At 37.7% G+C, this 22326-nt stretch overlaps 2 protein-coding genes across 3 annotated transcripts in view; both read left to right on the top strand.

The window, feature by feature from the left end:
* The window catches only part of LOC148839217 (zinc metalloproteinase-disintegrin-like berythractivase), a 31116-nt gene extending 13128 nt beyond the window's left edge, over nt 1–17988 (top strand). The window contains exons 11-23 of the mRNA XM_088933983.1: nt 1048–1178; nt 1772–1949; nt 2959–3048; nt 4844–5039; nt 5758–5860; nt 6608–6764; nt 7570–7650; nt 8113–8203; nt 12220–12325; nt 12956–13049; nt 13547–13729; nt 14754–14825; nt 15657–17988. Coding sequence (XP_088790109.1) covers nt 1048–1178; nt 1772–1949; nt 2959–3048; nt 4844–5039; nt 5758–5860; nt 6608–6764; nt 7570–7650; nt 8113–8203; nt 12220–12325; nt 12956–13049; nt 13547–13729; nt 14754–14825; nt 15657–15689 — 1515 coding nt within the window. The 3' untranslated portion in view covers nt 15690–17988. The remainder of the gene's footprint in view (nt 1–1047; nt 1179–1771; nt 1950–2958; nt 3049–4843; nt 5040–5757; nt 5861–6607; nt 6765–7569; nt 7651–8112; nt 8204–12219; nt 12326–12955; nt 13050–13546; nt 13730–14753; nt 14826–15656) is intronic.
* A 3364-nt stretch (nt 17989–21352) lies between these two features.
* LOC148839216 (zinc metalloproteinase/disintegrin-like HR1a) overlaps nt 21353–22326 on the top strand; it is a 32763-nt gene continuing 31789 nt past the window's right edge. For both annotated transcript variants that reach the window (XM_088933964.1, XM_088933956.1), the window contains exon 1: nt 21353–21766. In XM_088933964.1, the coding sequence (XP_088790090.1) occupies nt 21712–21766 (55 nt within the window). In that variant the 5' untranslated portion in view covers nt 21353–21711. The remainder of the gene's footprint in view (nt 21767–22326) is intronic.

Below are 22326 nucleotides of genomic sequence, written 5' to 3'. Positions count from 1 at the left end.
GTCAATTGATAAAAATATATGGAATGTCTAATGAGTTATGAGGCCGGGACATCTTAAAGAGTAACATAGTATAGCTTTATAGGTCCAAGGGATGCTAAATTGTGGTTTCCTTTTGTTGTGGGAAGTTCTTCATCAGAGGAGCAGATCATAGTCTTGTGCAGATTCAGTTTTATTGAGCTCAATAAGTCCAACAACGCGCAGTGGGTCTGCCCCACAGAACAGACAAACTGCAACGGTTTCCCAGCTCTTATATATGGTCAGAAGAAAGTTTGTTTCACAATCTGAGTGCTTGTCCTGTTCTTTGATATGTAATTACTTCTTGTCCTACTCTGTCGTGCTCTAGGTTCTGTCCTTTGATATGCAGCAGACATTGGTCTGCTGTGTCCTGTTTGTGGGTGTTGTTCCTGTCTTTTATTATGTAGCATTAAGCCACTGGGGCTGCTAAAGCAAGTCAGCTTTATGGCATCTTACTGTAAATTTTGTTTGAGGCTAAAATAACAGACCCCATCAACACCTCTCACAATGTGCTTAAGTGGTGATACTGTGATGCTGGAAAAGTAAGATATATACATGTCCCACTTCACTTTGTATGTCTGAAAATCATAACTGGCATTTTATTTTGCTAGTGAATGAAGATAATTAAATTTGTTTTGCTGATGTACCTACATATAAATATAACTTCTCAATTTGTATTTTTTCATCAAATATTCCATATTCTTCTCACTATGGTATCTTTGCATATATGTTCATACTCCATATCTCCAGAAATCTCTTGGTCCAGAGTAATACTTCAGAGTATTACACATCACTGTTGCACAACCCAGAGTTACAGGGAGGGGTCAGAGGTGATGTGTAGGAACCCCAGTTTTCTCCGTCTCAGAACATTTTCTAAGTGACTTTTGGAGAGTGGGTTATGAAACGGAGAGCATGAGCAAAATGAGATATGTTAAAAAAGAGTTGTTTAGAGTTCATTTCTTAAAGGAGGTGCAGTTGACCTTTCAAGTCCATTGGTAAACCAGCTATTTAGAAAGTTTTTCTTTCTTTCAGGATCACTCTTCAAACGCCATTGCTGTAGGGGCGACTGTGTCGCATGAGATGGGGCATAATCTGGGCATGAACCACGACACCAGTTCCTGTGTCTGCAAGGACTCCACCTGCATCATGACAGCTGCCCTTAGGTACAGGATAGCACAAGGGGCAGAGAAGGCAGACAGGCCCAGCATTTCTTTAAAAAAACATTACACAGTCGCAAAAGCTTTGCTTCGATACCTGAAATTCCAGGGAATTGCACAGGGGCAGGGAACTCTGCTATATAAAAAATGTCTTCTTTCAGATTGGATGTTCTGGCCATTTTGACTTGTGGTCAAAGACACCATGTTATGGTTTGAAACAGTGCTATTTGGGGTAAAAACATTGTATAAGTGTGATTGCATAAATAGAGCAGATTCAAACAAAAGTCACTTTTCATTGGAAGAGTGAAAGTAGGTCATTTCTTTAAGAAAAAAACTGGCTGTGGAAATACTCTCAAATCTTTTTACTTCAGATACCTGTTTTTTATACAGGAAGTAACGTAAAAGTAAAGCGATTTAGAAAACCAATCAGGATTACACTGCTTAATTTTTTAAGGTATTTTATCATTTTTTTTCAGGCGTACTTGAAAGAAATGGGCATCCACATTACAGTGGAAACTTAATCTGAAATCCTGCTGACAAACGTTTAGTTCTACAGATGGTTCCCATGGTTAATGGTTGCTCATGTATTTCTTTGACAGTTATTTTATACCAAAGTACTTCAGCAGCTGCAGTGACACGAGCTACGACTCATTCCTGAACAACCGGAATCCAGAGTGTGCCTTAGACAAACCGGACCCGCAGGCTCTCATTTCTGATCCAGTGTGTGGCAACAGCTTTGTGGAGAAGGGCGAGCAGTGTGACTGTGGCCCAGTGGAGGTACGGTACTTTGATGATGGTGGAGATTGTCTGGACACGTGGGGCCAGTTTAGAAGAATGCCTGTAACATTTCTGGGATGATGCCTCCATTGGTAATAATGCGTTGAAAAATCAAAGCTTTAGAATTGCCTTGGATCCAAGGATAAAGGTTATATTAACTTTGTAGTCAGCACTGCAAGACTGACCTGCATATGAAAGATAATAATAAACTCCTCATTAAATGTTTAAGAATCCAGCCTTAAATCACTCAGAATGTTCCTCTGGTTTTACACCTGTCAGAACACGTTGGTGCGTGTGACTGTGTTCAGATTTCAGGGAGGAACATTTTCAAAGCTTTATTTCACTGTGTTTAAGGGAGCCATGGAAGCATTTTCACTTGACTGATTTGGTTCAATTAAGTATTTTGTCTTTGTTAATATGTGGCTAGGCTTTGCTAATTACTGTCTATATAATGTATTGAAAATACTATCCAGAAAGTTGCATATTTATTTATTATATCTTAATTGCATATTTATTCAAACTCTTGGTTATTTTCCTAACTCAACATTAGCAGTTGTCCTTTAGATTTTCCCAGCTTGAAGAGTTTGATCACAGCTCTTTAAACTCTAATTCAGAACGAAAACCTGTAATTCCTTTCAATGTGCAGTTTGGAACCTTTGAAAACTGGAATGTATAACCCTAGTTATACGTGAGTTGGCAGTCCTTTACAGGTGTGCCAGAGCTAGATATCTTGCCTGGCACACCACACCTTTTTATTTACAAATCTCCAACAAGTTACTTGTAGTCAGTTGCATTTTACAAGGAGAATATAGTAGCCCCGACAAGCATGATATTGATGTTAGAGCTGGCTTGAAATCAAAATCATTTCACTTCTGAACACATTCTACTCGGGCTTCCGGATGCTGCAGGAGCACAAAGTCCCAAAAACATCTTCTGACACGTGAGCACTGAGCAGCATTTCTCTTACCTGTGTGTTGAATTGCCATCCTCTGTATTCATTCTTCTGTAGGAGTGTACAAACCCCTGCTGTAACGCCACCACCTGCAAGCTGACCAAGGGGTCAGACTGCGCTGAGGGAGAGTGCTGTCAAAACTGTAAGGTAAGCTCCTCCAATGACACTGCTTTTTCATAAAACATTTTTAAAGGCCACTTTGGAATCTCCCTACGGCAGTCTTTCTGAGCACTGGTTCTGCTGAGTCCCTGTTCTTCAGATTTCCTTAGTGTCTCCAGCTAGTGTGTAATGTTGAGAGAGGTGGCTTTGTGAGAAAGTTACCATTTTGGCTCAAAACTACTGGGGCTGCAAAAAACAGGCAAGGCTACTAAAAACACAAAAACTGAGGTTGTATGCTGTAAATGTTGGGTTGTACAAGGAGTATAATGGGATGTGTGCCAGCATTCCACATAGTGAATGAAAGCATTGACTAAATCTTGATCTGTAGCTCTGCAGGATCAGGATGACCCCTTTCAGAACGCAGTGTGCTTTAATTGGTTAATAGCATCATTTTCCTAAATTAATAAAGTAGCATTTAACCGTATTCCAATTAAACTAAGAGAATCATAAATTCATAATATGGGGTGTCTGGAAATGCTCATACAAACCAGAAAACTGTAGGCTGTAGTGTTCTTCAACATTTACGAATGGTACCATAAGTGATATTATTGTGCTCACGGTACATTTGAAGCCCTCCAAATTAGTTTTCTACTTTGTTGTGGAACTGTAGTGACATCTCATGGACACATAAGCAGTTTTCTCATGTGTTTCGGATTTTTTTCTCCCTTTTTATTAAAGGATTTTTTTGCATTTCTGCACTGGGGTATAAAGTGTTGTTGAGGTGCCAAGTAAAATGATACAGCTAATGAGACAGATGTCTTCTTTGATTCTTTGATTTTCTTTAATCCTGATTAAAGTGTTATACATTTTTCTTTCCACTGTTTTTTTTATGAATTACTAGATTCCATCATTTGTACTCTGAAAAACAAAACACGGGGGTATACCTGTCCTTGAATAGCATATATGAAAGCTGATTAGACATTGAGCCTTTTCTTTGTTCTAGCATTGCTGAACTACACAACACCATGTTGGTTAGTGGACCTTTCTAGGTTTTCACAAAGCATGTGAAATGCTGGTAAATCAGGAATACATAGCTTAAATGCTGTAGGGTCACAAGTCCTCTTCCATTATTTATTCGGTCTAAGCTCTTGACTACATACCTGAACTGATTATTGAATCAGACCAGTTTGTTTTGTTATGTGCCCTGAAATTATCAGCAATTATTTTGAGGTTCTACTTTCCTGCAATTACTCCTGTCCTGTATAAGCCCTGGAGATGCAAAAATATGTATGAATCAAGCTGGGCTGTGGCCTTCACAGTGTTATGCACCCCTGCTGTTGGATAAAAAAGCATAAACACTCTCTTTAATCAGTGGAGTTCTATATTTATCCTTAATAGCGTGCTGGGTTTTCAGGACTCTCCTCACATAGGGGAGATTTAATGACTCAGTGTATGGAATTTAAGTAGTTAGGCCCATAGAGAAAAAAGTAATCAATTAGTTTACTTTTTACTATGCAGGGTAGACAGCCCCCAGGAAGCACCATTTTATGAAGCAAGTTAAGGTCAGATGGAACAAAGTTTTATTTTTACAAATTAGGCATTAAGCATATAACAGAAAAATGATCTCACAAACTACTTCAATTAAGGTCAGTTAGTTTAGCATTTAAAAGGTGAGTTGCAACACAAACACTGCTCCAGATTCAGTCAAAGCTTTTGTTTATCTTTCCCTAATCTCAAAATCCACACTGACAAATCAGAGTTTTCACAATCTGAGTTTAGCAAAGTATACAGACTTCACCTTACTTCGTTTCTGACGTATTTCATCATTACTTTTTCTTTCCAGATCACATCGGCAGCCATTGAATGCAGAGCCAAGAAAGACGAGTGCGATTTGGCGGAATACTGCACAGGCAAATCTCAGTGGTGCCCAGAGGATGTGTTCGCTGTCAACGGGGGGCCGTGCAAGGGAGGTCAAGGGTACTGTTACAACGGGCTGTGCCCACTCTTCTTAGACCAGTGTCAGAGGGTCTGGGGGACAGGTATGCATCAGCTATTTGTTTGGGTGATCCCTGCCTGACACACCGCATCAATGTACATATAGTACTGTAGTTTTACCAAAGCTGAATGATGCAGCACCTGTACTTCCTGTACGTCTTTCCACTGCTGAGTCAGAGTCCCTGCCTGTACTGTCATATGCAGAACAGGACATGCACACACACTTGTACCTTCCGTGTTTTCTGAAACTGACACTTTGCAAAATATGATTTTTTTTACTGCATGCACACAAGCCAATATGGCTTCAATTAGTTTAATGCCTTCATGCCTTCACCCTGCTCAACTCCGCACTGGAACCAGATATGACATAGGAAAGGATCTCTAAAGGAGTTTAACACATGAGACAGGAATCACTGTCCATTGTCCCAGAGAGCTCTTGTCTCCATTTTGTTTTCTTTCCAGCCTTTTTTGCAATGACGTTTATTGGAAAAATACAAGTAATTAGCTCTTGTGACTTGATTACAGTAACTGGTACAGATGTTGTCTCAAAGGTTATTGCTCTAGGTGGCTAGAGATGGTTTAAGAGATGAAATCCAGTAAAAAAAAAAAAACAGTCAGGATAATGATTCCAAGTAAGAGTTTGCATGAGCAAATGAGAGATCAGGAGGAATGAAAACAAAAACATAACAGTGTAGGACTAAATGTGGTGCTTCTTAGGACTGATGGTAGCTCAAGTGGTGAGTTCATGCATTTCTCCTTCAGATGCAAAAGTGGGGAGCGACTTCTGCTACAACCAGAATGGACGTGGGGTGAGCTATGGGTACTGCAAACGCATCTCTGGAAGCTATGTGGGATGCCAGAACAAGTAAGGAAACATTCAAATAGCTATTAAATGGGCATCCACACTTGCATTTCAGGTTCCACGTCTGCTTTTGTATTCCTTGTCACTTTTGCAAGGTCATAATTTGCAATTACAGTATTTATATGAACATTTACATTTATCCAGAGAGGATGACACAGATTGCTGCCACTGTGACAGAACACTCAGAAAATGAAGTTTCAGTTCTTCCCTGCATTGTCAGTGAAAGAGTGCAGTGCTGTATTTTGGAAACAACCCATCATGAGATGAAAGGAAATGAAAGGGGAAGGTCGCAGTTCTGTGCCATGTTCTCTTAATTGTAAAGCACTTGACTGGAGTTCTGTAGTCTTTAACATGTGGCATTTAGTTCCTGAAATACTGGCTTTAGAGGACTCTAAGAGGAGGTGCTTTGCAATTCTGCTCATGGCATGAATTTATAATAGAATTTACCCCATAATCAGACTTGGCTTTAATGCCGTTTCATCTAGTGAAGTCTTGTATTTATTAGGTCTAAGGCATAAAGTTAGTTGAGGTGAGGGAAAAGACAGACCAGAGAGATGTGTATATATAGTGACATCCTTAAACTTCTAAGACAGAATTCAGTTGTCTCTGGCGGTATTAATTTCATAAGACTGTATAATAAGGCATCACACTCTCAGCTAGCTGTTGAGCCAGGTGCTGAACATGAAGTGAACTATGAGGTGTTTTAGTTTTTCTTCCTTTTCTGTGTTTCTCTTTAAACACACATTTCAGGGATGTGAAATGTGGCAAGCTGTTTTGTACCGATGGCAATGCAAATCCCACAATAGGACGTCTGGTGCAGTTCCTAAACTGTAAAGGAACCCTTTTCGGAGATAATGAAGAGGATATGGGACAAGTGGCAACAGGCACCAAGTGTGGAAATGGACTGGTATGACTGGTCTGGGGTATTTATATAAACACCACTTCTGAAGTATATGTACAGCTCAATTTCAGATACCTTCTCAATTACATTGTGTAGACATTTGTTATTCGTTTATTTAGCAGACATACCTATCCAAGATGGCTTGAACATTATGTGAATTTTTTTTATTAAATTAAGTGCAAGGGGCAATTGAACAATTACAGTAAGTTAAATAAACTTAATCAAGCCTAGCTGGATGAGTTACAGAAATGAAGAGATATAGATATAGATATAGAAGCATAGAAAAGTCAGTGGAGTGGAATATATAATGAATCTGTAATACTAAAATGTATACTGTTTTGTGTGAACTGGTCTCATGCTATTATTTTAGTGTCTGTGTTGTGGTGTGTCCTCCCCAACATTATGTCAGGCATGGTATTAATATCAAGAGATTAAGGGCCCTAGAATGATTTTCAGTTCAGATTTGTATCCAGTTTTTCTGTGGTACAAATGGGCTCTATATTTTTGGTATGATATGGAAAGTTTCAGACGGGACAAATTCATTGTAGTTTTGCTTCTTAAGTTTTCAATTTATTGACATTTGAAACCCATAAACTCTGTATTATTAAGCTTTGCATTTTTGTATCCGATTTCTGGCGCTGAGAGCCTATGATTAAAATATCATGAGTGAAACCTGCCAGGAACTCATCAGAAGGTCATGGGGTGTCCATTTGTTACGTTCTGTGCACTTCTTGCAAGACCTTTTACACAGAACAATGGGGTTACCAATGCCTGTCTGTAAACTCTTATCCACTTTACTTGCTCTTTTCAGGTCTGCAGCAATAATGAATGTTTGGATGTTGAAAGTGTCTACAAATCTGCCAACTGCTCGGCCAAGTGTCAAGGCCATGGGGTAAGCAGAGAGGATGACAATGAATGTCGGGAACTTCAAACACTCGTTATTTTGCGTCCGATAGCTCCTAATTTTCATGCTTAAAAAATAGTAATTAACATGCTTTTCCAAAGTAGTGTTGGATTTTTTGTGGGACAGAGAAAATATTTTCTCATAATTTTAAAAAACCTTTCCTGCATCGTTTAGTGACGGATCTCCAAGGCAATTAAGGATACTTTCTAATGAAGTCGTTTTTGCAGGGATTGATCCTGTAGAGCAGAGCTACAGTTCAGTAGTTTCTCACTAACTCTGAAATCACCAGTTTCTAAAACGTAGATGGTTTTCATGTTGACCACATCAGCAAATGGTTGGTTTAGTTACATTGTTTAGACATCATTTAGCGATCAGTCTATGAACTGAATGTACTTTGCTGCTCTGAATTATTCCCATGTGTTAAGGTCTGTGGAACTATGTATTCTGCAGGTGTGCAATCACAGACTGGAATGCCAGTGTGAACCAGGCTGGCTGCCTCCTAACTGTGACAAAACTAGTGATGATAACAGGCTGTCCACAGGTGGGTACCATGTGACTGTCAGTGCACCTGCGACCACACACATCTTTAGAAAACTACCAGTCTTGACTGTGATGTCTATCATAAAAAAGATTTTTAGCTGTTTTCTGTACTTGGAGGGTTCATCTTTTGCTTGGGTCTGGTTGAAATCAAGCCTTTGAGCCCAGCCATCAATCACAAACTGCAGCTTTGTTGCCAGATGGCGGCTTTCTGTTGGGTAGAGGCTACGTTTGTCTACTTAATGAAAAGCCAGAATCTAAGTGCTATAATTAAAATGTTGTGATTCGTTGGTGGGTCAGTTGCGATTTCATCCCGACCTTCATAGAACACAATCTGTACAATAATCCATAAACTTTGAATATGATCTGAATCCCATTCCTGCAATTGATGCAGAAGGGATATATGGAGCTGGAAGTGTAATATTACCATCTACAGTAGATTCCAGCTGACACCTGGTCTCTTACAGTTAAACTTCTCAATGCTTTAATTTTCTATAAGCACTGTGAAATCTTGCTTACCAGTGCAATGTAATTATAATAAAATACCACATGAATCGGTAGCATGACATCATATTCTGTGCTATCTTATATTACAATATGATCTTTAGGTCAACAATAGTCTTCCAATGTATATATTTTATAAATCAGTATTATCTAATTTTGTCCAGTGGATTACTTGTAGTACTTTAAATGTTAATCAGGAGATTTGAGGAACAATTGAAGTAAAGTGTTGTTGCAGTTATAATTGTATCCAGAATCAAAACTGTAAATCAAAATTAACTGAAAATGTGTTGAACAGTCATCCCCAAATTCAACCACATCCCAATCTCAGACCTTTTCGCATACGGTATGCCTCACGGTAAGTTAAGCACTCAATCCTGTACTTTGTAGCCACTCGCAATCAATTTTAAATTGATCACTCCAGCATGCTGATTAATGAGATTACTTCTTAATACTATAATGTTGATTACTGTACTTAATTTCTAAGGAGAAGGTCAGTGGTAAGTCAGTCAAGAGATTTCAGGTTTGCTGTGGAAAAGTATCACAACATTCCGGCCTTCTCCTCAGAAATGTTTTTTAGCACATTAGTTGTTTGTCTTTAAGCCTTTGTTGACACCCTTTCTGTCTTTATTCTATATATTCTATATTCTCCCCCTATATAATACTGTTATAGAATTCACCATACTGCAGTTCTTATTTCAGCCTGATTTACATGTGTATCCTGCTATTTACAGTATTAAAACATAATTTTGAGTAGGTATCTGCGTCAGCGTGCGTAGGCTGTAAAGGAACAGATGAAGGTTTATTCCCTGCTTATAGGAAAAGTAAAGAAGCACATTGTTTCAGCCGTGGAACGTTTTGCAAGTGTCACCTTTATCTGTTCCTTTGCATAAAAACATAAAGAGTTTCAAATTTCTATTTTATTACTCCAGTCCATTACTGGTTTTAGAGTACAAATGCTGTTGGTTCCAATATTATGACACTCGGTGTACAGTGTTTTTACACTGTGTCTCACAACTTCATAACAATCTCTTGATTCACATTATTTTTCTGTGATCATGCTATATTGTATATTGAACTTTGTTCTGGTATTTATACCTGCATACACTACTGATTTTATTAATTTTAAAAAGACTAGCTACTTTGACTGTCTTAGAAGCTTGATCAGTGTAATGTTTTACAGCGTGATGCTAGAATTTATTTTTTATTATAACCAGCACACTTTCTGAAAGATTGGAGTGCTTTTTAAAAGACTTTTGGGAAGTGAATAGTTATCATTAACCCACAGATTTTTAGCCTAGGGCTGTTGAATCCCTGTTGTTGACTTATTGTTGTAAACCCACAGCACAGTAATTATTTGCAAACATTCTTTAGTTTTCTTTGATTAGTAAGATGTAGGGACATTCATTGCATACACATCATGTGCCTTGAGAGGCTATCCAATAGTTTGCAATTGGACATCTTGGTTTCAATTTCAATATATAAAACACTTGTGTAAACTCTTGTTATTTCAGAACAACTTTACCTATAATGAAGTGTGAAAGTTAGGAATTGGGTCTTATGGGTTCACGTTGCATGTATCTGCTTGTCACTGGGTTCAATGTATGTGCATGTAGTAGAATGTAGTGTATTTGTGTCAGGTAAGAATCGTCACTGAACTGTTTCAAAGTAGAATTGTATTTCTATACTTGTGAAGACCACCCATCAACACTCAGGTCTTTATTTGCTGTTCTCCGCTGAATTGAAATTCCACACAGGGTTAAAGTAAATCTGAGTCAAATATTTTTGGCATGATCATTGGCTCACTGATCTTTACAATACCTGTATTTCAGTTGCTGTCCTTATAAGGACATTTTCTCGGGCCTCCAAGTATAGTAATACCTGTACACACACCAAAGAATAACCTATTCTCCTATGTCTCCGTTGGTCTTAGTTCCCATCTGTTCCTCTGTAGTCCTTGTTCCATGTTCCTTTGATACATGTTAATCATTTTTCTATTACAGTTAGGATGTTAAATATGAGTGTGTGTGTGTATGAGAAAGAGGAAGTGCATTGATTGCATAGCTCTGAGTAATAATCCTTCACACACCTCCAGAAGAAATACAATTGTGCTGACTCATTGTTATAAATGCATGACTTTTCAAGATCATGGGTTTAACTCAAAACCTAAAGGACTTTGGCTCATGACTCTGTATTCTGGATGGAGGTGGCAGGTGTAGTTGATGAGTAAAATAATGTCTGAGGACCTTAAGGCCTGCAACTCCCGAGCCTGCGCTGCTGTCAAAGCAGAACTGCCTTCTGAAACCAGGAAACAGCCTGGCAGAGGTGAGGCCTCTTGTCTCTGTGGTTTTCCTCCTCTTTCTGCATCCCTACCAAATGAAAAGAGAACTGAAGAACAGTCGAAAGGTTCAAAAGAAAATAGCGCAAGGCCAAAGGAGCTGAGGTTTGCCAAGCTTCCTGGCTGAATACTGTCCTGTGCTCCTTCATGTACAGTACATTGTCTGCTCCATGCTCGGACAGGTATAGCAGAAAGACAAGTGTTCCGATTTTAAGCCTTTCTTCCGGTTCCTCAGGAATTATTAGAAGTTATTTTTCAAACGTTTTATTGCTGCAGCCCAAATAAAAAAAAAAGATATTATGACATTGACTGAAATTAAAGGAGTTAGTTAAGTTAAGGAGCACACTGCTCTCATTAAAATGCCATGTACTGAGAGATGCATTTTAAGATTAAGTACATACTGTACAGTGTGTCTCAAGAATTCATATGTGTTGCTACTGAAAAACATTTTTGCACTGGTCCACTTTCAGACAATGCAGACCAGAACAGAAGAGAGATGAGCATAATTTACAGTGCCTTTTATTACAGAGTTAAATGTGCTTTCATTTTTCCTGATCCTGCAAGACTGCAGTATATTTGGCAAAAATCTGTCAACTGGGGGGTGAAATAATCGTTACTTGATACATTCTCCATTGTCTATTTACAAACATTTTCACTTTCAGATTATACAATATAAGGCAAGGCTTTGTATAAAAACAAGTTTAAATGAAATATTAATTTCCCACGAGATTTCACTTTCGTAAAAAAAAACATCCTCACAGCAGCCTTTTTTGCTGTAATGGTGAATAATGATTGCACATAAAATACCTAGGTTATTGACATCTAGACTGTCCCCTCAAAACACTAGACACAGACAACATCCAATGCTGGCAAACAGCCTTAAATATTAAATGATGTCATACGATTTCCAGTCACGTAGTTTGCCTTCTAATAAAAGAACACAGTTGCATTGAGTTTGATAAGTGCAAATGTAAGATGATTACTGAATATAAGTCAGAATATGCATTATTCCAGGTAGAGGTTTAAAAAGTCTTCTTTCCTCCCACTTACTGTTTCCAGTCCATTCATTTTAATAATAATCATGATAATAATAATTACTTGCATTTATAAAGCGATTTTAATCCCAAAGAATTTTCTTGTCTTGACTTTAGGGTGCTAACTGACTTTCTCCTCCCCTGCAGGGGTCATCATCGCTATTGTGGTAGTCATCTGCGCCATAGTCCTGATTGTCATTGTTGCAGTCATTCTCCTCTTCATGCGCAAACATAAGAGAGCACGTCAACTCAGGTATGTAAATTCTAAAATGGCAACGAACAATTGTTGAAATTCTAGCATACAGGAAAGCATGGTTGTAGGTGGAATTTGAGTGAAATAATCTTGATGTGTAGTGATGGTGTTGAGCTGGACCAGCTTTGCCATTTCCGTACGTATCTACAATACAGAGCACATAGCCTGTGTTGAAGTTGTCTCCCATTGCAGCTGAAATTTTTAGATTTATTCCTTCTGTTTCTGTTTATTTAATAGTGAAATACAAAGCTGGAGAATAATACACACTTAAAATATATGCCTTTAGATTTTTGGTTGCACAGCCCATACAGTATGTTATGAAAGATTATGATAACAAAGATGTACTAGAATTTGATTTTTTTTTTACTTTCTGCCAGCATACTGCATTTGTAGCCATTATACCAAAGTCTGCTTTCCCTCGTGAATGACGGTAGTACATGTGTTCATGCTGTATGTTTGGGGAGCTTCTACTTTAACAGTTGGCAGAGGTAACAGTTCTGCCTTGAGCTCAGCGCCTGTGAGGTGACAGCATGGACGTACAGTATAGTCAAAATATCTCTTGCACTGAAAGCAGGAACCTGTGAAGTCCGACACTCGCAAGCATGACCTTATTTTATCGTGTGTCCTCAGAGCTCCATCTTATCTGAAGGCTCCTGGAGTGACGAATCCAAATTTCTCTGCACAGCGGTTAGAGGTGACCTCTGACCTCCATAACAATAGCCCGGTATGAAAGGATTTAAGATGCAAAATAATGTGTGTGTGAGTATTTTGCACACTTGCAAAAGTGTGCAAAAAGCAAAAGTTATTTGCTTTTTCCTTAGTCTCTGCCTAGCTTTCAGAACATCTGAATTTGGTTTATTGGTTGTGTGCCACGTGCAGTATTTTTGTAACAATTTCCAGAAAATATCCGAAAACACTTGCGCAGCCAAGAGCAGTTTAAAGACATTTTAAGGTTTTAAGATGTAACTTTTGTAGACTTCATTTCTGAAAGACAATACAATTCATTTCTTAGGTGGGACATAAGCAATTTGAGAAGTATGTTTTAACTCCTGGACACCTTTGGTATGAGCTTTCTAGCTTTTATGTGGTGTTAAAATATTTAGAATATAAAAACAGTTAGAAATGACGTATAATATTTTTTTCAAAAGCAGGCCATGAAAATGGAAAAATGTAATCGATTTGAAAGCATGGAAGTGACGTCACTTTTGTGTCATTGCTTAGAATCCTAAGAGAGCAGCACCTCCACCTCCCCCAGTTGCCATCAAGCCAGCAACTGTGCCTTCTGCCCCCCCGGCGGCATTCAACCACCCCAAAGCCACACCTCCTCCAGTGCCAGCCTACAGCAAAAGGCCTACAGCCCCTCCTCCTCCTTGCCCAGTCTTTAGCAATGCTTTGCCTGCTCAAGTGAGTATGACAACAGAGAAATCGTAAGCAGGTGTGCAGTGAAGGGAAAAGAGGTGACCTTCTGTCCAAGGAAATGGAGGCAAACTGCATAGAAAGAGGAAAGATCCCTGATTCTTTCATTGACTGGAAGCTCAGTTTTAATATCAATATCACGTGTAAATGTGACAGAATGTAAATATAAAGGCTTTAGTTATGGAAAAAATATTTTTTAGAAAGATTATTCTTTTGTTAGCGTGAATTCCAGAACAAATTCAGTAAACCAATAAACTACCATTCACAAAGAAACGAGCTATAATGCTTTAAATACCTTGCTGAAAGATTGTTTTTCTGACTTGAAAATAATCAGTTGAATAGGGATGTGAACACTTTTTAAGATTGTGATTCTTACTTTCAGATATTTTGAGTTTTTCTTCCTCGTATGTATGTTGTGGGAGGATAGCTTGTGCTGCTGCTCCCTTAGAGGGATGTGACATCTTAAATTCGTGGCAGCGGTAGGATGGGCAGCTAATGTATGCTGATGAAATGATTAAGTAGGATAGCTAATAGGCTGTAATTTTAGGAAAAGAAACGATTGTGTCAAAATGTTAACTTATTGTATTATGTTAATATGTGTGTTTAGCTTCTAACGAGAGTGTGAGGGATTTTAAGAACACCGATTTGGCATGAATTATGTACAGCTATCTGCACTATACATTCATACTAATAAATGAGCAACAATCATTATACCCCTACTAACTATCAGTCAACACAAGTAAGGACACAAGTGGAAAACTGAGAACAGGATTGTGGAACAATTGAACAAGCTATCCAGTCATGCTGCTAAAGACAGCATCCTGACTTCTTTTACTAAACAATTGATGGGATTCTTCAATCAGATACTAATTATCAAACTGGCAGAATGCCCTCCTCTCATAGCCTATATTAAGATTTTACAGACTTTTCATATGTAATACTAGTAATGCAGGACAGTGAGTAACAAGGAGAATTGCCTTCTACAGTAATGGGACTATGCTTGTGTTTCCAGGTGGCAATAAAACCCCCTCCTCCTCCTGTGCCTACCGCTAAACCAGGACTTTCCCCTGCTGATCTCAGAGCAGTGAGTATCCCCAAGATTACAGAAAGCATCCTGTTCTGGCTGGACCAGAAAACAGCACTTTAGTTGTTCTTGACAGCAAAGATCAGATTCATGCCTAAGAGAGACGCATCCAACCAGAGTTGTCACATTTACGAGATTTGCAAGCCAAGTTGGTAAATCCTTCGTGTCTGTCCCATCATGAATGTGTGAGTCTCGTGGTTAGATACATAGATGTTCCTTGCAAAGCAGGTTACTTTTAAGTGGGATTTTGAAAAGCATATTCCGGTTTTTAAATGCAGTGTTTCATTAGCAACATTAACAATACACAGAGAAAACTGTTAAACACTTTATGACCTTACTTGATGTTGAAAGAGGATGAGCCAAAATAGCCTTTTCATTCCTGAAATACCTTTAAAGTTGCATTAAATGACAGCATCCTTAAATATTCAAGGATGTTGCTATTCTCCATTGTAACATAGGTATTATTGTCGTAATTATTATAATGCCTTCAGAGAACTAAATATTTTGCAAGTGAGAAGAAAAAAAAACTTTATTAAGATAAAACATTATTGCATTTTTAGTTCTTTAAAAATGCTATTGAGACCAATATTTTTCATTTATGTGTGCAGCCCTCTCCTCATATACCACCATGTCCTGGACAAGATTTGAAATGACAAAATAACATGGTAGCATTACATGGTAGCAATTTAACAGTGACAACTGTACAGTATGTTGGATATATAAGACGGAGAGCTGTATATTCATAACTGCATGATTCCCTGTGGTAAAAAATGTGAAATGTGCATATTTGAGACCTCTCAATTTGCTCCTGTTCTTCATTCTTCTTTTCAGGCTCTTAAACCTGTACAAAACCCACGAGTATGAGCACTCCCAATGCAGCAAAGAGAACGACTGAATCTTTTGTTCCCTATTATTGCAAACTGAATCACCCCCTGTAGAATGGTCTTGGGGCATCCTGGCTTCCTACTCCTGGAGAGACAGATCACAGATGTACTGTATGTCTGTATCTCTGTGGGAGTCCCAGTTGGCAGGCTTCCTTCACTGCCTTTAGTTCACTGAATTCATGTGCAATTTAATATAAAAACTTGGTGATTTTAGGGTCCTTCACTATTTTAGGCTAAAAGAGGTCACAAAATTTGATTTTTATTATGACATCACATTTTACATTATATTTATTTTCTTCTTTGCCCTAGTTTCATATATATTGTTTAAGGGACTGTTCAATGTGAGATGTGTAGAATAATGTGAGATGTGTAGTATAATGAGACCATTTAAAATTATTTTGTATTTAGATTTTATCCCACAAAAATGTATGCAGAATAACTGTAAAAAGAAAAAAGGACAAGCAGTTTTCTTTGATATAAGATTTTAAATTTTTGTCTCATTTTCCTGGTCAGGGGTTTTTAACTTTGAAAGCGCTCCTGCAACTATTCAAATGAATTATTGTTGTCCAGAGCAAAATAGTAAATTAAAAAGTTTGAGTCAACACAAAATAGATTGTACTTACAAGTATGTTTTTTTTCTGAAAGGATTTAGATCACATTTCTAAACATTTCTAAATATTTACAACTTTTTTTGTGTTTTTGGGGAACCGAGGTGGTAAAGAAGTTAGCTTGGAGTACAGTCTGGGACCTGTAGTCCTGATCTTCCTGAATTGAGGCTGCCATTAACTGACTATGCTTGGGATTTTCCACTATTGGTGGACACAGGGCTTGCATCAGCCAATGTTTCCTCTGCAAAATAGTGACTTCAGAGGCCTGTTGATAGCTTGAGAGCTTGCATTAAGTGACGCACATAATTCTCAGGTAAAAGCACAATGAAGTGTCTAGTATCCAAAGACTTAAGACAGGTGGGCATGCTGGAGGAGTTTACACAGAGTCCACTTTTTTCTTTGAGCAGTACAAGAGAGCAAGCTAAGTTGATTAACCATTGACAATTCCAAGATTTAATTAAAAAAACATCAAATCTGATTTATTACTACCAGAGACAATGGATGACCAAATACAAAAAAGTAACTAACTGACTAGAATCTTCTAAATTTTAAGAAACCTGTGGAATAAAATAGATCTAAAAGTTCTCGAGCTTCCATTTATTTTTTTGGTAAAAGGGAGCACACATTATCAGAAAACTTCTTACAGTTTCTAAATCTTTTATCTACTTCTCCAGTTGCCACTTCCCAGTCAAACAGAATTTTACTTAGAATACATGACGTCTGTGGTAAAACTGCTATGGTGTAACTCTTTGAGGTCAGACTGCTATTAAAAAGCTTGTAGGCAAGACATGAAGTTTCCTGTATTTTTACACTAAGGCAACCTTCAGATATAAGGTGAAGATATCTGAAGATATGTACATATTTGCTTGTTCATACTGAAGAAAAGAATGCAAAGATTTTGAATATTTTGAATTCACACATCTAAAACACAGTATGTGCATGTTGTAATAATCCTTTATTTAACCAGATAAGACAATAGAAAACAAATTCTTACAGCAATGACTTGTACCTATTTATAAAGCTATCCATTTTACTGGAGCACTCTGAGCAAAGTAACCTGGTTTACCTGGTAACTTATACCACTCACGATTTAAGCCCACAACCTTCCAGATACAGGTTCAGAGACCTAAATACAACTCCATATTACTGTCCTAATCCTGGAGTGGTTACACATTAAATTAACTAGGTTGCTGTTTTGACTGGATTTATAATACTCTTAAAGTGAGCATATATTATTAGTTTTAAAATGGGTTGTTTTCTTCAAGATTGAATTGGACATATTCTGATTTCCAGTATGAATAGACAGTTAAATGCTTTCAAGGTTGAAAACCTTTTTTTAAAACCATGAACAGATTTTGTTATTTAAAACATATTTTTATGTTGTTTTATTTAATAAAATACACTTCATCAAGCCAATTAACATTTACCCTTTGACATGGTTTTTGTTTAACACTGTTATTGTTCTACAGCAGTGGAAGTCACCAGAATTCACATCAATGTTTTTCTGTTTTTTGTAAGTTCATAATATATAAAATGGTGTATAGCAACTTCAGTAACTTGGTTTTGGTATTTAGAAACAAAAACCATAGGCACATAAATGAATTGTTAGCTGACACTTGTAAATTTTATTGTTATAAAAAATTCAACTATAATAAAGAATCTTTTTCAAAAGCCCTGTCTTGTAATTATTGGATGGTAAGTTAAATGCAATCTAAGGCATGATCCCTGCATGCATCCTGTACAGTAACAGTCAGGTTCCCCTGATTGAACTGTAGGACAGGCTTCAGTATATCTGGTTAGTAATAGTAATTTCAGAATTGGGCAACAATTGGGTTTGATTGTATACTGTCGCATGCTGTGCAGATTGTGCTCATTCTCCTTGGGTAGATAGGTTTTGTCTATCTAGTTCTACCTTCCACCTCCCAACACTGTGCTGGCTGGGTTAGTTAGTATCTCTACTATTGTTCCAGTTCTCGTTTTTGTGTCCGCTATGGCATGTTACAGTATGTATCTGGCAAGTTAATCCGTCCAGTGTTTAATTCTGCCTTGTGCCCTATTCTTTTGGGATCTGTGCTGACCCTGACCAGGGTCATTCCTTCTTAAATCATTCACAAATGACTCACCCCATTTGATTTTAACAAATATTTTCAATTAACATTTGCCCATGGGAGCAATAGTCAGACTGTGCTTACTGAGCCTAAATGATCAGCCATTCATAAGGCAGAGGTGTTCAAAGTTGACAGTCTGGACACGAAAAGATGGGTGATTTACTGTATATCATTTTAAAGCTCTGAAATTGGTCTGTCAAACTATTTGATAATTGCTGTGAAAAAAATGAGGTCATTTTGACTTTAGACCTCAATGATTTCAAAAACTTTTCTCATTTTTTATGTTTATTGCAGTTTAAGTCCTTGTTTAGAGCTGCTGATATTTATGCATTGCACCATTAATTATGACACAGCATACCTACATTTTGAAAATACATGCTATGTTTCCCTCAAGCTTATGCCAATTATTGCTGTTACAATACGTTTTCCTTCACAGTTGTGGATTGTTGCCAAGTACATCTAATGAAACAGGTTTTCTGAGTTAAAATACAGAAATGTGACCCGCCAGCTGCTCATAGACAAATATAGACTGGAATTGTCACCCAGCACAATTAGTAAAAAGAAATGGTGGTAAACCACAATAGCAGTCTGCTAAGTGTGACTATGATGCACAAAATACAGTAATGCAATGCGGAAGTTGAAGAAATAATTATTTCAACACAGCTGAAAAATACTTTTTTTATGTTCTCTATAAATGAAGTAGGTTCTTCAGGTAATGCCAAAACTGCATTCCTCAATTTGTTGAGAACATGGATGAACATTTCTTTACTGCCCAGTTGTACTTTGCCTGTGCTTTTTGTCTACTAGACTCACAAGCATACATTAGCAGGTATGATGAGGAGCAGTTTCTACACAACAGCTCGACTATGATGACCCACTCGGGGGGGGGGTTTCGGTGGACTGTTTTTGATTAAATTGGCTGCTCATGCTCCAGTTTTCTAATTTGCAGTAAATTGGTCTTTAGTTGCTTGCATGTTTCGCCTCTCACTTTGAATTCATTCAGGGATATCATGCTCTAGGAGTAGGTGCTTTTACCCAGTGTTGCTGTTTGTTGATGACTTCTTTCCCTTGAATTTCCAAACTTACATTGCCTCAGCCACCATTGTTCATGAAACGCCAAGTGTCCCAACAAACACCCCACTTTCAAATTCACTGAGAACTCCTCTTCCAGCCATGTGAGGTATAATTATATACTGTACATCTCCAGCATTTGTATACATGACCTTACACATTCTGGGATAGTATTTGCTTAATTAGCATGAGCCACACCAGTGTGGAGGCCCTTGCCTTTAAATGTATTTGATGTCCCTTGTTTAGCCAGGTGACTATGTGGACACTGCTGTAACCGGCGGGGACCTGCATCTCCATGCCTTGGCTGCACGGAAACAAGTAAGGTTAATGCCACATGGAAAACATAACATTTTGTGTTTCCTTGAGGTAACCTGAAGAATGCTTAACAGTCAAAATGTGTTTTCCTTTCAATTAACCATAATTGATCCAGCAGTAGTAACAATAAGTAATATTTATGGAAAAATTTAACTGTTTATTGTTACTATTATACTTTGATGCAGTTGCTGTGGATGCTACTCTCAGCTCTTGTTGCATTGTAACCGTCCACAATTTTATTTGTAAGTTGTTACAGTTTACTTGTGTATCATTTTTCATAGCTTTCCAGCCATAAGACAGAAACCATATTGGTTTTTAAGCATGAAGATGTTTGTGTCACCTTGGTTGTGTTAATTTATCATCTAACTGTATTGAAAATTGCGACTCAAAACTAAAAAAAAGTGTAATTACATACCATAAAAACAACCCCAAAGCATTCTTGCCTTAATGGATTGAACTATAACCAGGAACGTTGTGGGACGTTTCACTATGTGCAATGAACGTTACTGCAAATGGTTTATTTTAAGTCAGAGTTGATTTTAGCTGTGTTCTGAATAGTGTTATTTTTTTCCAGCTCACCTAGGGTATACAAATGAAACTTCATTAAAATATTGTTTTCTGTTTTTTATTTTCTATATTCCAAAGGGTCTCTGTAATGTGATATTAGGCATCAATTTTAATATAATGCAATTATTTTTTGACACATGATGCAATTTAGTCTTCATCATAATGTATTGAAGGCCAGCTCAACTGGACAGTTTTAATTGATATACATTATTATGTATATCACAAACTAGAGATATGCAAACTAAACTAGACAAACTAAATTAGAGATATGCAATACACTGTAATGGAGGCATGAAAGCCACTATAGAAGAGACATAAAGAGCAATCACTATCCACTTTGCTCCTGGAATTCAAGAACTTTCACATTACATTGCAAAAACAGACATTTTACCATTTTCATGCTGCTGGCGTCAATTTCTGGGCATTCAATGCAACTAGACCTGGAATTTAGCACTGTCAAGTCTTGACCAGTTTCTCTCACTGATAACCAATGAGTATAACGTGGAGAAGTATAAAGTAGACAAGAAGCTGGCTTCCTCGGTCAATTATACTTAATAGGGTAGCAAATTCCATGGCAGACTGACATTGGCTTTGTTTGTGATAACTGCAGTATAAAGAAGTCTGTGTTAAAAATGCTCCATGTTTTAATGATGCTGTGGTCTTCAACATTGTCCACATCTTCCCCACTTACAGTATATGCAGTGAGTGATGTTAACGAGCTTGGCGTTCATGTTAATGAGCTGTAATTTTTGTAGCACATCAACAAATGGACATTATCAATGCACTGTAGACTTGAAAGTTATTTTTTTACTAAAGTCGTCACTCCGGCACAATGTAATTTTTTTTTTGGTTTTGTCAGTTTCCTTTTATAACTTCCTTTTTTCATGTTGTACTCTTCACACTTGCAGCTTTAAAGCCACTACAAGCTCACAGACTTCAGCCGTACAAGGGTGATTTTATCCGCAGGCTGCAAAGTGATCAAAATCTTCACAGTAAACACTGTCTTAACAGGTCAACACTAAAGATTCTGATTGTCTTAATCTAGATGAATGTTTTAACTCAAATTTGACAACACTCTGTAAATTGAGTTGATTTAACTCAAGCTTGGCCAGTCCAAGACTCTACTTCAGTCTTTACTGCCTAGTAGCTTAACTTGACTTAAGTTCCAGTTTTAACTGACTCTGTTACAACACTGCAATAATGTGGAAATTACCAAAGCTTTTGTGCTGAAAGTCAGAAGCTAAAGGAGTGGCCTAAGGATGAGACATTGCAATAAAGGCAGGTGTACAAAAGTTCCTGTCTCTCATCTTAGTAGCTCTGTCTAAACCTCACCATGGAAACAATTCTCATATGGATCTTTACCCTGTTGGTCTCACTTGGTCCTGCTGGTAAGAATATTTTGATCTGAATATTTTCTGAAGCATTTTTTAAATGTTCTATCAGTGCTGTCTGACAATTACCTGAATTAACTGTCCTGCTAAAATTGATGATTGTAAGTTATCTAGAAGCCAGTAGTCCCTGGCTTTTAGAATACATATATAATCTAACATAGAATTTGTGCTTTCCGGATAGCAATATTTTGGAAACAAAAGAATGATAATACTAATATGGGGCTGCAAATGACATTTGTAAATGCCGCTGAGATACAGCAGCCCTGAGCTGCAACAAACTCTTCATCCTAGATCTGAGACCTGGCTGTTTCCCTTAGTTCTGGAATCAAGGCCTAATCACCTGCATTTCAGGATCTGAGTGCCTGAATATTACTGTACAATTGCATTTGCTGCTGCAATTGGTGTTGGTTGACTTGTAGATGGTGCTTGTCCCTCTGAAAGAACACAGTTTCCCAAACCATGCTCTAGTCTGGTAGAACTAGATTGTAGGGCACGCTGTTCTTCATATGAGAAGTTTAGCTAAGGTTTTGACTACTTTATTAAAAGTACTGAGGTCG

The sequence above is a fragment of the Atractosteus spatula genome, chromosome 2 (genome assembly GCF_055471065.1).
Source record: "Atractosteus spatula isolate fAtrSpa1 chromosome 2, fAtrSpa1.hap1, whole genome shotgun sequence".
Lineage (NCBI taxonomy): Eukaryota > Metazoa > Chordata > Actinopteri > Semionotiformes > Lepisosteidae > Atractosteus > Atractosteus spatula.
The sequence above is the reverse complement of the archived record's forward strand: the minus strand, read 5'-3'. Positions and strand labels throughout refer to the sequence as shown.